The 13,992-nt window shown below is 36.0% G+C and overlaps 1 protein-coding gene across 1 annotated transcript; it reads right to left on the reverse strand.

The window, feature by feature from the left end:
* Positions 1-3,376: 3,376 nt before the first annotated feature.
* Positions 3,377-10,823, reverse strand: LOC106881216 (ubiquitin-40S ribosomal protein S27a). Its single transcript, XM_014931522.2, has 5 exons — positions 10,727-10,823; positions 7,861-7,920; positions 7,048-7,102; positions 6,748-6,965; positions 3,377-3,565 (listed from the first exon to the last, which is right to left on the reverse strand). Exons 2-5 carry the CDS (start codon positions 7,906-7,908, stop codon positions 3,413-3,415), a joined length of 474 nt encoding a protein of 157 aa, XP_014787008.1. The 5' UTR covers positions 7,909-7,920; positions 10,727-10,823; the 3' UTR covers positions 3,377-3,412.
* Between the last annotated feature and the right edge of the window lie 3,169 nt (positions 10,824-13,992).

Below are 13,992 nucleotides of genomic sequence, written 5' to 3' on the forward strand. Positions count from 1 at the left end.
TGTCATTGTTTCAGTTAGTGGAATAACGTGTACATCTATATGTATACATATACATCTCTCTCTCTCTCTCTGAAAGTATCTGTCATTACAGTATCGAAATGTGATTGTTTCAGTTAGTAGAATAGTTTCAATTTTAAAGTGAAAGTATTTGACACGAGTGTTTTTGTTTCACTTTTGACACATAATACTTAAATAGTGGAGGAGATATTATGTTGCCGTGGGCTCGAACTCTGCAAGAAGTTAAAATATTTTTTTGACTAAAACACAAATGGAACCCTAAGTAAGGCATCTGTAAAATTTGAATGAAATTGGCTGCGTAGTTCTCGAGTTTTAGGGATTCACACACACATTCTCATTTTTATATATATAGATTACTCGAAGCCTTTGACGAAATAGGAGATATAGCTTCACACGATGTAGGAGACAGCTGGGGGTTTCTACGGGACAAGCTGCTGAGGGCCACTGACCAGATCTGTGGATGGCACAAAGTCCCCTCTCAACCCAAAATAACATGGTTGGGGAACAATGTGGTTGACAGGGCTATGAGAGAAAAGAAACAGATTTGGAAGGACTGGAAGAACGGCGGTAGAAGGGAATTGTATCAGACTGCCAGAAAGGAAGCTAGGAGACAGGTTTATTTAGCCAGAAGGGAAGCAGATAAGAAAAAATTTGTCAATGTTCTGCGCTGTGAGGTGTTTCATGTTGCAAGACTGTGAGAGAGAATCATGATGTAGTAGGAAAGAAATGTGTCCGCATGGTTGATCGTTCACTAAACGAGGCTGCAAAGAGAAGGGTTTGGAGATGCCACTATGAAAGGTTGCTCAATAAAGAAAATGAATGGGAGAAAGAGTCTGCCGAATGTCGACCCAACAGAGGGACCAGCTATCAGAGTTGACATTACCTTAGTAGATAAAGCAATCAAGAGGTATGAAGACAGGGAAAGCCCCCGGCCCATCAAGAATCACTGCAGAGATGCTCAAAATATCTGGCAGTGTCAGCTATAGCCTAGTTACCCGTATAGTTAACCAGGTGATACACGAAGGAGTCATACCCAATGACTAGTAGAGCAGCACCATAGTCAGCTGCTACAAAGGTGAAGGTGACACTTTAGATACAAATAATTACAGAGGTATCAAGTTGTTGGATCAGGTAATGAAGGTCACAGCCCAACTAATTAGGGAGAGAGTCAGTTTAGATGCGGTGCAGTTTGGGTTTGTGCCAGGGAAAAACACCACTGATGATATATTTCTGGTAAGACAGATGCAGGAGAAATACCTAGCCAAAAATAAACCTGTTTACCTGGCTTTCATTGACATGGAGAAAGCCTTGACAGGGTCCCCAATCCCTTGAGGAAACTAGGGATAGATGAATGGTTAGTGAGAACTGTGCAAGCCATGTACAGGGACACTGTCAGTTAAGTGAGGGTTCGCAACAAGTACAGTGAAGAATTCCGGGTAGAGGTAGGGGGTCCACCAAGGTTCAGTCCTCAGCCCCCACCTATTTATCAATAGTCCTGCAGGCAATAACAGGAGTTCAAGACAGGATACTCCTGGGAGCTCCTCTATGCTGATGACCTTGCTCTAATTGCTAAGTCACTATCAGAACTAGAGAAGTTTCAGGTGTGGAAGCAAGGATTAGAATCAAAGGGTCTTAGAGTTAACCTAGCTAAAACCAAAGTCCTCAGTAGGAAGGTAGACAAACCACAAACCCCCTTCAGATAGATGGCCCTGCTCGATCTGTAGAAAAGTCATAGGTAGAAACTCTATAAGATGTACCCAGTGTAAGCTATGGACACATAAGAGGTGCAGCAACATCAAAGGAAGGCTAACTAAACTCTGCTTGCGAAAACCTGTTAAGGCAAGTGAAATCGAAATCAAACCAAATTCGACGACTGGTACCTGTGCCAGTGGAGCGCTAGGAGGACCATCCAAGCATGATCATTGCCAGAGGAGCTGTCTGGCTTCCGTGCTGGTGGCACATAAAGAGCACCATTTGAGTATGTGGGACTTTCTATACTTTGACAATTTTCATATCTTAGCATCCTAAGAAGCAATAGTTTCCCCAAAAGAACTAGCTATTGCAACCAAAATTAAATATTGAAGAAAACACATTTGGCCAAATTTGGACATACAATAATCTAACATAATGAGATTAATTAATATATATATACACACACACCTCTAGGCACAATGCCCAAAATTTTGGGGAGGGGGCATCGATTAGATCGACTCCATACACAACTGGTACTTAAGGATGAAATACCACTCAGTATTTCGCCCGGCCTGCTAACGTTTCTGCCAGCACACTGCCTCGATATATGTACATACATATTACAAGTGCACATATCTTTGTATTTCCTTGCCTTGACATTGCAGGATAGTTGTAAACAAATGTCACCATCATACAAGGAGTGTCATTTGTTTCCAAACATTACCTTGCATAGAAACAAATGAAAATTGGCAACTGGAAAGGTATCAAGGCATTGAAGATCTGCCTTTACAAATTTCATTTGAACCATGAAAGAGCAAACATTAAAATAATCTAAAAATGCATCTTCCAGTATCAGATCATCACATTTAACTGCTTCACCTAACATGCAAATAAAGCAAATGATTTTTTCCCCCAGGAAAATAGGTTTTCCAACTTTATATTCACATATTGCTGGAATAGTCTGCTTTTGGGGTTTTTCACTGAATGCTGTCCCCACACCATACTGATACAGAGTTATGCACCTTAGCACTCGTCCAATTAGCTTAATCTCTGTTAGATGTTCTTCCTAACACAAGGGTACTGGGTGCATTCTGAACGGCACTAGCATTAGTGTCTAACCAGTAAGATTTCCCATGTCCCGTTGAATACAATGCACATCCCCACTCCTCGAGGATTTCTACAATCCTTGACTTAAGTTACAATTTCCACCTTTGAACTACTACCAATAATTGCTGACTAGTCAAATGTTAGTTCTGGTGTGTTTCAGAATGAAGTTTTAACCCTTTTTATACCAAGCTGCCCACATATCTACAATACAAACTTCCTATTTGAAAGTGAACTAAAAATCCTCCATAAAAATTATTATCAACATAAGCTAAGTCAACAAATAAAGTGAGGTCTTACAGTAGTTTAAGTATTTGGCTACTGCCTTTAATGTGCTACTAACTTACCGCACACATCTATTCATAACTAGATCAAAATTCTGTTAAGTGTCACTACAACAGTAGTAATATCTTCAACACCACACTTGCTAATAATCTCTTGTACTTTTTCAAAATGAATTAGATTAGACTCAAACTTCCAATTTTAACCGTGCCCTACGCTGGAGTTGGCTCCAAGCTTATCTAAACACAATACAGACAAAAACTCAAAACTACAACACCAGTTTAAATATACATAGTTTATTCCCACTGTTTACAATTTACTGCCTCTCCTCTGGCTTATTGAAGACATATGTTAGATAGCATTTGCCGCAATAATGCCTATCAAAGTGTGAGGCCATAAACACACCAGCTCCACATTCCTCATTGGGACACTCACGACGCAGACGAGTGATTTTACCATTTTCATCAACCTGCAACAAACAAAAACAATCCATCATTTGAACATTGTAGTGAAACTGGTGAAAAATACAAAAAGAAAAAAAAAAAAATTAGAACTATTTAGTACAAATCAGAGGCATTCAATTATGACAAATCTCTTGAACAATTTCAACAATTATTCCAGAATATGCCGTTATACAGCATGTAGGGTCTACACTCACAGAAAAAAGACAAATGTGAATTCTTGCAGTTGGTCATCAATTTACATCAACTTTCCATTCCAGACAGGCTGTAGAATAAGTTGATTCTCAGAGTTCTATGACTGCATGCCCTTTCTGACACCAATCATTTTGCAGCAAATACCAAGTCTCCATTTTATTGTCACCAGCACTAGCATACACAAAAGGCCTAATTAATTTCACTGAAAAGTCAACTCCAAATGTAAGTAGATGTAATATATATATATATATATATATATATATACACACACACACTATACAATTGCTTGCAAGTTTCAATAAATACAGCTAAATTGTCTGTGGATCAGAAACCATAAGTTTTAATCATTAATCAGGTGAAACACGGAAGAACATCATTTCCAACAGACACTTGGTATCATGAATAGTTTAATACATTAACAGCCTTGGCCTGCTACTGGAACTCACCAGCAACACCACTTACTTTCAGTCACACTGCATACTGTTTAATTAAAAGGAAATGTAAACTTTTTTGAATTTTTACAATATTTCACAAGTAAACTTTTCCCTGTATAACAACTAAATCCACTGCAGCACCCAACTTCAAATTTTCCAAACTTTGATCCATTTTGTGGGCTTTCCTGGCATATACTGTTTGTTTACATTCTGCGGAAGTTTGCTTCCACAGTGATCGCTTCAAACAAGCATACTGAAAAAAAAAAATAATAAAATCTAACGGTTTCGCATCCTAAGAAAGACTATGGATAGACCCCCACCTCCTCAGAAAAATTGCTAATAAAAACCTTTTAAAGTTTTTACTTCATTCCGATGTAATATCGTCTTTGCTGTTGCTATCGCCACTTTCAGTTTCTTCAGAATCACTGCTTTCGGTTTGAAATACAGAAATATCCTATTCATTCTCATACACCACATGCTTTTGTACCGCACTCATTCTTTTTCTCGATATCTCCATATTTTCCGTTGAAAAACCTTTAAATTCGGAATCACTGCCTGATAGCATGAAACTCCTATCCATTTTCAAAGTTGGAAAAAAAAAAAAAAAAAAAAAAAATCACCTAAAATCCACCGAATTCAGATATCACGTCAAGCAATGTCGGATACTTATAACTCAACTAGTTACAAAGTGAAATCACGTATTTTCACAAATATACAAACAAGATTTGTGCTTAAATTCACATTTAAATAACAATGGGTACTCTCGGCTGGCTTGGTCTTATGAACAAAAAAATTTTCCTGCCAGGTTAGTATCGAAAGGGTTAAAATATCAGTTATTCAAATATGTCTGTGGATCAGAAACCATAAATATTAATCATTATTCAGGTGAAACACGGAAAAGAAACATCATTTCCAACAGACTTCATAGCTACAATTTTCCATCCAGGCCAACATTAGCCTATTGATCAGATGGTTAACCCTATAATAGATGTATCCAGCTTCTAACAATCATCAGAATTAGCCACACACAAAAAACAAAAAAACCTGCACATGGTGATTGTGGAAGCAACCATTCAAATGAGAAAAAGTTTACACTATTGAGAATAAGTTTTCTAAAAAAATTACCAAACAAAAAGGGAAGCTGTTACTTAGGTTATATAACCTACCATGAAAAATCAATTGAGATATTTAAGATGAAAAAAATTCTAACTACAGTTGCTCTAACTGATCTGATCAAATAGTGGTACTGTAGGTCTGAGCATCATTGTAGCCAGTTAAAATATTTTCAATTAACAGCCATTTATCTATAAGTTTTGTTTACTTTTTAAAATAAATGAAGCAAGTTGTGTATGTATTAGAAACCATTAATCAAGTGAAACACTGGAAACATCTAACAGCATCCTGGGATTATTGGCAACTACATTTGCCCAAATTAACCTCCTGCCTATTGCAAACTTCAAATATAAACAGCCAAAGTCTTAAGATCTGAAGTATTGAATATTTACTTCCCATAAGCACTTGGTTCTTAGCTTCTAATTTTGGATTTTACCTTGTGAATAAAACATAAGAACTATAACCAGTGAATCAATGTTTAATTACACTAGACCTGCATATTCTATAGCAAAATTGGAACTCTTCAAACTCTGCATACCACAAATTGCTAATTGTAAAAGGTTCAATAAATCTAGATTGCAACTAAACGTGAAAGGTACAAAGAACATGGCTGGGAGATAGATTACAAGGAGACATCTTTCAGTGGGGCAGCCTGTCAATTGATGTGGTAACCACTATTTATTAGATATAATACATTGAGTACTTTCATTATCACGAGAGAAACTTTTTTAAATTCACCATGAAAATTAGCTGGCACCAGTCATGAAGAATATAACATTTCCTTAGAAAATACAGAGGTTTAATAAAGGATTTGATGCAAAGAATTAAATGTAGCATAATTATTCACTTTGGCAAACCCAGAACAGCCACAGCCAGATGGGAAAGTTAAAATGACAATTGTAAAATGCTTTCTGATTGGGCTATACAAGAAACGTTCAAGGCAAATATTTAATAAATGTTATTACAACATCAATAGCCCCCAAAAGACAGCTCACGGGGATAATAAAATGCAATTATTTGCAAAAATTTTAATCAATATTCTGGTGAAGCACCTATCGTCTTAAAGGTTAAGGGATACTAATACAAAACATACCCAGAAGAAGACTTAGGTACAACCCACCTTTGGTTCCATTTAACTAAATTCTAGACTGTTCTGAATGCCTGCTTTCCATGCTGGCATGGGTTGGACAGTTTGACATGGAGCTGTCCAGACACCACCTGCCTGATGTAGCATCGTTTCTACAAGTGGACACCCTTTCAAACACCTCTAATTTGGAGGTTTTTCTAGCAAAGATCACTACTGCAACCATTCAGATAGGACTTGTTTTTCGCCAGAAACATATTTGAAGAGATAACATTCAAGTTAGTCAAAGTTATATATGAACAATTTGCTATTGCCCAGACAGTATTAATGTCACTAATGAAGAACATTGAAGAGATATACAAACCTTGTAATATTTCAAAACTGCCAACTTAACCTTCTTCTTCTTATGCTTATTCTTTTTGGGAGTGGTGTAATTCTTCTTCTTGCGCTTCTTGGCACCACCTCGCAAACGAAGGACCAAATGAAGGGTTGACTCCTTTTGAATGTTGTAGTCTGACAGCGTACGGCCATCCTCAAGTTGCTTACCAGCAAAGATCAATCTTTGCTGATCTGGAGGAATTCCTGTAAGAAAAACATTTGCTAGTGAAAAATCCATCTTCAACACATAACGCCTGCAATATAGAAAGAATCATTAAATACTTACCCTCCTTATCTTGAATTTTTGCCTTGACATTTTCGATAGTATCACTGGGTTCGACCTATAATGAAAAACATTTTTTAACAATGATTACCATAGCAATAATTTCTTACTTTATCAGATTAACAATTTCCTTTTATTGTTTGACATTTAACACTGTCAATCTGAACGTAGATGTAACTTAGAATAAGCATAAAATTTTTGTTAGTTCAACAGACCACCACACTTCTGAATGTACCATAACCATGTCTAAAATGACTTTTCAGCTATACAAATTTGTACCAATAGATAATCTATTATGTATTTTTTTAAAAATTGAAACTGAATTACTGAGAATTGTAATGAAGCAAGCTGAAATAACAGTGAGGCATGTAAAACAGAAATTTGAAATTTTTGTATCTAATTTGTACACTTGAAACTTAAAATAATTAGTAAATGTGTATATTTAGATATTGTAACTGTTATAAACAGCACACCAAGGTTGACCAGCTTTAGTTACAAAACTTGAGGTTAGTTATACACATCTAGTTCAATTTTGACATTTAAAAACTATCTTAGACAAAATTTATGCTGAAAGCTGAGAGCATTGTGCAAACAGGGACATTACACATTTGATTTCTTTATAAGACCTAGATTTGCGTAACAAATTATGTAAGGTGACAAAATTACACACAAATATTTTGGATTTCTGTACTTTGAACATCGGCTACTAAGCTGATGACAAGAGAAATAGACTCCTCCACTTGCTACAAGTCCAAGTACCACATTAACCAAACAACTATGCAAACCTTTATTGCTGTTTAAATTTTGATAACTTACCTCAAGTGTGATGGTCTTGCCAGTAAGGGTTTTTACGAAGATCTGCATGTTTAGCAGCCACTGCAAAATAAAAACGTTTTAAAATGTAAGTGAGCTAAACCTACAAGTGCAATAAACAACAGCAACAACCTAAAATGGGTATGTGAACAAAAAGTGCAACAGGTTAGCAAAACCATGTGGTGTGTACATTGCTTTTAAACCACCACAGAAAAAGATTTTAACCCCCTTTGGCATTTAAACCATTTATATTCATCCCAAATATTTTGCCTGTTTTATGATCAAACCAATCAGATCTGGCTTCTTACACCTACCTTACAATCACTCAATTTAAATCTCAAAGCTACAAGATAATGCAAGATTAATTCAAAACAATGTAAATAAGCATTACATTTGGCAACCTGAATGCAAAAGGGTTATATATATATATAAAATCCTGTAGTATTTCTGATGCAAGGAAGTCCAGTTTAAAGGATTTTATTACTAAATTTTAGGTATTCAACATTACTTAACTCTTCTCTACAGATTTGCTTTTGCTGGTCCTACAATGCAATGTCCCCATATATATGGAACACCATTTTATCAAGACATTTACACAGACTAAGATTGAAAACTAGTAAATATCAACTGCTACAAAAATTGATAGCTAAAACCTAACAATGTAATAAATAAAAGTAGGAAAATCATTGCTCAGAACATTTAACTTAATACAAATCACAGATTTCAGAAGTGTCCCAAGTGGTCATCACAGCAATAATTTCCTACATTTATTTTTTTTTATACACAAATATTACCTGTACTGCAGATAGTCCTAAATACTTATTTCTATGTTCAAAGCTAAATGAACTGGGCTACTGCTGGTATTGTGCCACCACCACAAACATTTCTATTCAATTTCTCCTGCTCTTCATAAGAATTGGTAAGAGAACAAATACAGCACTTCCACTAAACTCAGGTTCTTTTGAAATCAAAATGTGTGTATACATTCTCACCCATCCGTTTCATGGTCTTCCATTTGTCACCTTTAAAGAGGAACCTAATCTACACTTAAACTATTAAAATGTTAAATCGATTGTTCAATAGCTCGAGTTCACTTAAGGGTCGCATATTTCTAGGAAGAATGAGATGGAGGAACTTCTTGCAGTATATCCAGGAAATATTGCACTCCATTTTCCAGCACTAAGCATCAACGATGGCTATTAATTACCAGAAAAGTTAAAGCTAAAATAACCAAATGGCTGCATCAGTGTAACATGATAGAAAATCAGTGATCCGAATATATAACTTAATTAAAATCAAATTTCAAGTCCTCCCCCCCAGTTGGGACACATGAAATTCCTATACATTTTAATGGTAGAGATGGACTATATGTAATCTGAACCTTTCCACCCCCTTATTTATTAATTTTTTTTACGGAATCCCACGTTTTAGGCTATGGAGATTCCGATTCTGAAGAAAAAAATCTCAAAAACTAAAACTAAACCTACGACACCTTTATATCTAAGTGGTGCCCACCAAAGTACGTAAAGAAAAAAAAAAAAAAAAAAAAAAACAACTCCGTATTAAACTAGACTACCCAGTTGTCTCTAATATTAATAGAAGAGTCTGGCTAATTTGAAACCACTTACAATACTAGTGGCATAAGCGTTTGGGGATAATTCTTTTAGTACTATTTGTACGCAAGATATTTATCACTATTCGACAGAAAATTCTTGCAGAGAGGCGCCACATCCCGCTTTATCACACTTCCCCGTAAAAAAATTTCAGATTTCCTATTGCAATTTTCGGAGAAAAAACTCGAATTTTTGATTTTCTCCCAACCCCCTTATGTTTTAAATTTACCATTTTCGAAATTTATTTTGGTGGCACCACAGTTGAAACTATGGAAATTATGATTCTAAAAATAATCAAAATTTCAAAAACTATAACTTTCCACTTGCAATTTGTGAGAGGAAAAAGACAAAGAATGTCAGAAAGTTTCTCATATTACTAAGAAATTTTAGTGGCAACATGCAACGGCCAAGTAACAATTTACGTAATTTCGGAAACGTTGTTTAAACTCGTACTCATTATATGGCATGGTCTATATTCTATTTAAATCGTGAAAAAGACAAACTTATAACTTACGAAAGTTTCGTTATATTGTTCCTTATACAGTCCCGTAAACTAACACAAGTATGATGTGTAAAAATATAACGTGAATAGAAAAATTAAATAAATGTGCAGCTGGAAGTGAGATTTTAATAGCACATGGTATGAGATGATTTCTCAGCTGCGACAGCAATAACACATATGAAGCATGATATTACGACTGATATAATCCAACTTAAAGACGCTCCAACCAAGACAATCTTGTCTCGAGGAAAATTTGACCTGTTTCTTCCATTAAGATTTTTTTTAATGTTCAATCTGGGGCAACTTCGCCTTTATTCATACAAAATATTTCTAGGACTTAAATTACCCAATGCGTCCTTACTTCTCAGATGGGACATGATAGAAATTTGGGCAGTAGTCTAATTAATGATAAACTTCTTATACAGTAATGTATAATCATTTCGTAACTAAGTCATAATCCTAGAATCAAAAATATAAAATAACCTACATGCTTTCTATTTACAATTAAAATATATAAATTTAAAATGACTAACCGAATCTCACGCACATAGACTCCATGCTTGAGAAGAAATTACTCCACGTGAAGAAAGTCAATCATCTAACGGACTGGCTGGCGAATGATATGGGGTATTATTTACATTATAAGATACATAACTAAGTCGACAACAGAATAAATCAACAAACAGATATAAAATTAACATTATATACAATATTAAACAAGCATTTAGAACAATTTTAGTCGGAGAAAGCTTACCTGCAATGTAGTGCAATGGCGGATTCCGACTGAAAGGAAGAATGCCTCGTTTTAACTAAGAACAACCACGTGATCAAGATAGAACTCTTACTCTCGAAACAAAACGTTTCATTTTTTTTATGTATTTGCCACTCATTTATTATCATTAAAGTTTTTTTTAATAGGGTATTTTTATATTGTAAATATTTTGAAATAATATCGTAAACACATACGCTTTCATTTTGTTGATTCGTTACATATACAAAAAAATTATTCTCCCTTATTAATGCAACGTGTGTGCGTGTGCGCGTTAATGCTATCCGAAAAGTCCTCCGAACAGTTAAGAAGAGACTATTTTCGTCATGATAATTTTCATGGCGGTTGTACAAAATTAAATCACTCAGGCTTTTAACTTGAAATGATATGAACACTGCTTGATGTCGGCAACTCGACAAACTGGAGCCCAGCATCGAACAGCTCTAAAAAAAAGACCACACGAAAAGGGTTCTCGTAACAGGTTTAGTGAGAGCTGCATTTTCTGGGAAAAATACCCCATAAATATATATCTCCAACACAACATTGACTTTGAAGTGAGGAAGTCTGTTATCTAATCTAAGTTGCCTGAGGCACTAATTTCCATTAGTTACTGGCTAGTGTCACTTCGTATTTCCCTTAGCAGACCCTCTATTTCACGTTACTGAATAATTATGCACCAAGTCGGCTATCGGATAGTCAGGATAAAGACTTCTATCAAACATTAGATAGAACACTGAATAGAAGAGCCAAACAAGATTAAGTTATCCTCATGGTTGATTAATGTGCAAATAAAGGAATTTAAATAAAAAAAAAACATGTTTATACTACAGGTGTATGGTGTTTGTAAACGTGAGCACGACCTCACCTTTCCCAGCACCATCTTTCAGTATAATGTACATAAATATTTCATAAATAGATCTAAGATTGAAACACTGACATCGTTGTCTGGTAGATAGGACTGAAAGATGTTTTGCTCACATCTTTATCTTTTATCTTTTACTTGCTTCAATCATAAGACTGGCCATGCTGGTGCACTGCCTTGAAGAAGTTTTAGTTGAATGAATCAACTCCAGTAATTATTCTTTTTTTTTTAAGCCTGGTACTTATTTTTATCTGTCTCTTTTACCAAACTGCTAATTAACAGGGATGTAAACATACCAAAACTGGTTGACAAGCAGTGGTGGCAGACAGACACAAAGACATACACATATATATAAGATGGACTTCTTTCTGTTTCTGTCTCCCAAATCCACTCACAAGTCTATTTTAGGAGCCTGAAGCTATAGTACAAGATAGTTGCCTAAGGTGTGGAGAAATATACACTTATAGAGCGAAACAAAAGCCCTTACAAATATGTGGTTGAAAAGCAAACGTTTTACCACACAGCCACACCTGCATCTACATGTGTATTGAAAGGAACTGGAGATCAGATAGACCATTCCATAATGCTAACATTTGTACTCCTTACAGCATTTAAGAGGATCAACAGCTGCAAGCTATTCAGTCCTGATATTTGTAAGAGCTTTTGTTATTCTTCAGCTCTAAGTTAAAAGCTTCAGGCTTCAGAGACAGCTTTCACCTCAGAGGTTACATATGACAAATGGCCTTCCTTAAGCTCCATACTTATGATTCTTTTGCCAAAACTAGATGATTCAAGACAGAATCTAAAAAAACGAAAGTCAAAAATAGTTTGACGAGAACACCTGCAGCACAACTGGTAACCCCTGAATGAAATATGCAAGTTCAACAGAGCAACTCTGAACAATCCCTCATTGCACACACACACAAAAAGCAGTGGCAAACTCTACAAGGTGAGACTCAATCCTTACATTTGCTGAAAAATGAAGGGTGAATTGCAAAAGCTTAAGAAATCAGATACCTGCCAACCTGTATGACTTGCAATTTCTGTGATGCAATAGAAACTTTATGGCTTTACACCATCAGTCAAATCATCTGAAAGCAAGTTTATTTTGATTGACCAGTCCTCAATAGTGGATCACTGGAGAAAACATTTCAACCAACCCCTAAGCCAGATATCAGGCAGTCATGGAGGAATTCATGAAAGCACTATTATTTCATAATGATGGCTTGCCTTGGAGAGCTCCCAATTATACTGAAGTTCATGTTGCCAGAACATCAAAAAGCTAGAAATCTTCTTGGCTGTATAACATTCTAATAGAGATCTTGAAAGAGGGTGGTTACTTCTGTACAAGAGAGCTTCATTGCTGTATTTGGAAACATAGAGTATGTGCATCAACATTAGAAGGATGCTAACATTGTCACCGTCTGTAAAACAAAGAAGACAAACCTGTTTAATATAACAAAAGGGTTATAGCAATCCTGTCCATTGCTTGGAAGATCCTTACCAAAGTCAACTTCAAAAGGCTACTTAAATCAGTGTCCAAAAGACATTACACCAGGATCACAATCCAGTTTTTGCAGGGTTCAAGAATTACTTGATATTGTGGCAGATACTGGTGTCGCACAACTGGCACCTGTGCCAGTGGCATGCAAAAGTACCCATTACACTCTTGGAGTGGCTGGCATTAGGAAGGGCATCCAGCTGTAGAAAACATACCAAATCAGACTTGAGCCTGGTGCAGCCCCTCAACTTACCAGCCATGGTCAAACTGTCCAGTCCATGTCATCATGAACAATGGATGTTAAATGATGATGATCTTCACTACATAGGAGCTCCAAAGAGTAATATCAGGATCTGATCTTTCCATTTGTGAATATGTCAAAGGCATTTGATAATGTAAATAGAGAGCTTGTGTGATGTTCTCAGAAAGTTTGGTTGCTGTCCAAATTTGTGAAACTCTTCTGCTAGTTCCACACTAGGACGATGATTTATATCGCTATTGGACAGCAAAAATCCGTGTCCCTCAGTATAAAAACCAGTGTTAGACATAAGTACTGACTACTGTACCATTAAATATTTTCTTTATCTGTATGACTTCTCTGTTATGCATAAGGCTGAAAACAGATAGGAGTCACTATTAACTACTAATTCAACATAAACATTTTTGACATCCAAAGCTGCTGGCCCCTGCTAAGCTCAGCTCCAATCAAGTCCTTGAATTACAGTTATGCTGGTGGTTGTTTTCTAGTAGCTCATGCTCTAGAGATGCTATGGACCATCATCGCAGTGGCTGTTCACAGCATGAATGACAGTTATTGTCCAGAAATCTTAAGTCATCTGTCAATGGCACACTGCAACCAGTGCTGTCTTAAACCATGGATATACTGGG

Source organism: Octopus bimaculoides, chromosome 4, assembly GCF_001194135.2.
Source record: "Octopus bimaculoides isolate UCB-OBI-ISO-001 chromosome 4, ASM119413v2, whole genome shotgun sequence".
Classification (NCBI taxonomy): domain Eukaryota; kingdom Metazoa; phylum Mollusca; class Cephalopoda; order Octopoda; family Octopodidae; genus Octopus; species Octopus bimaculoides.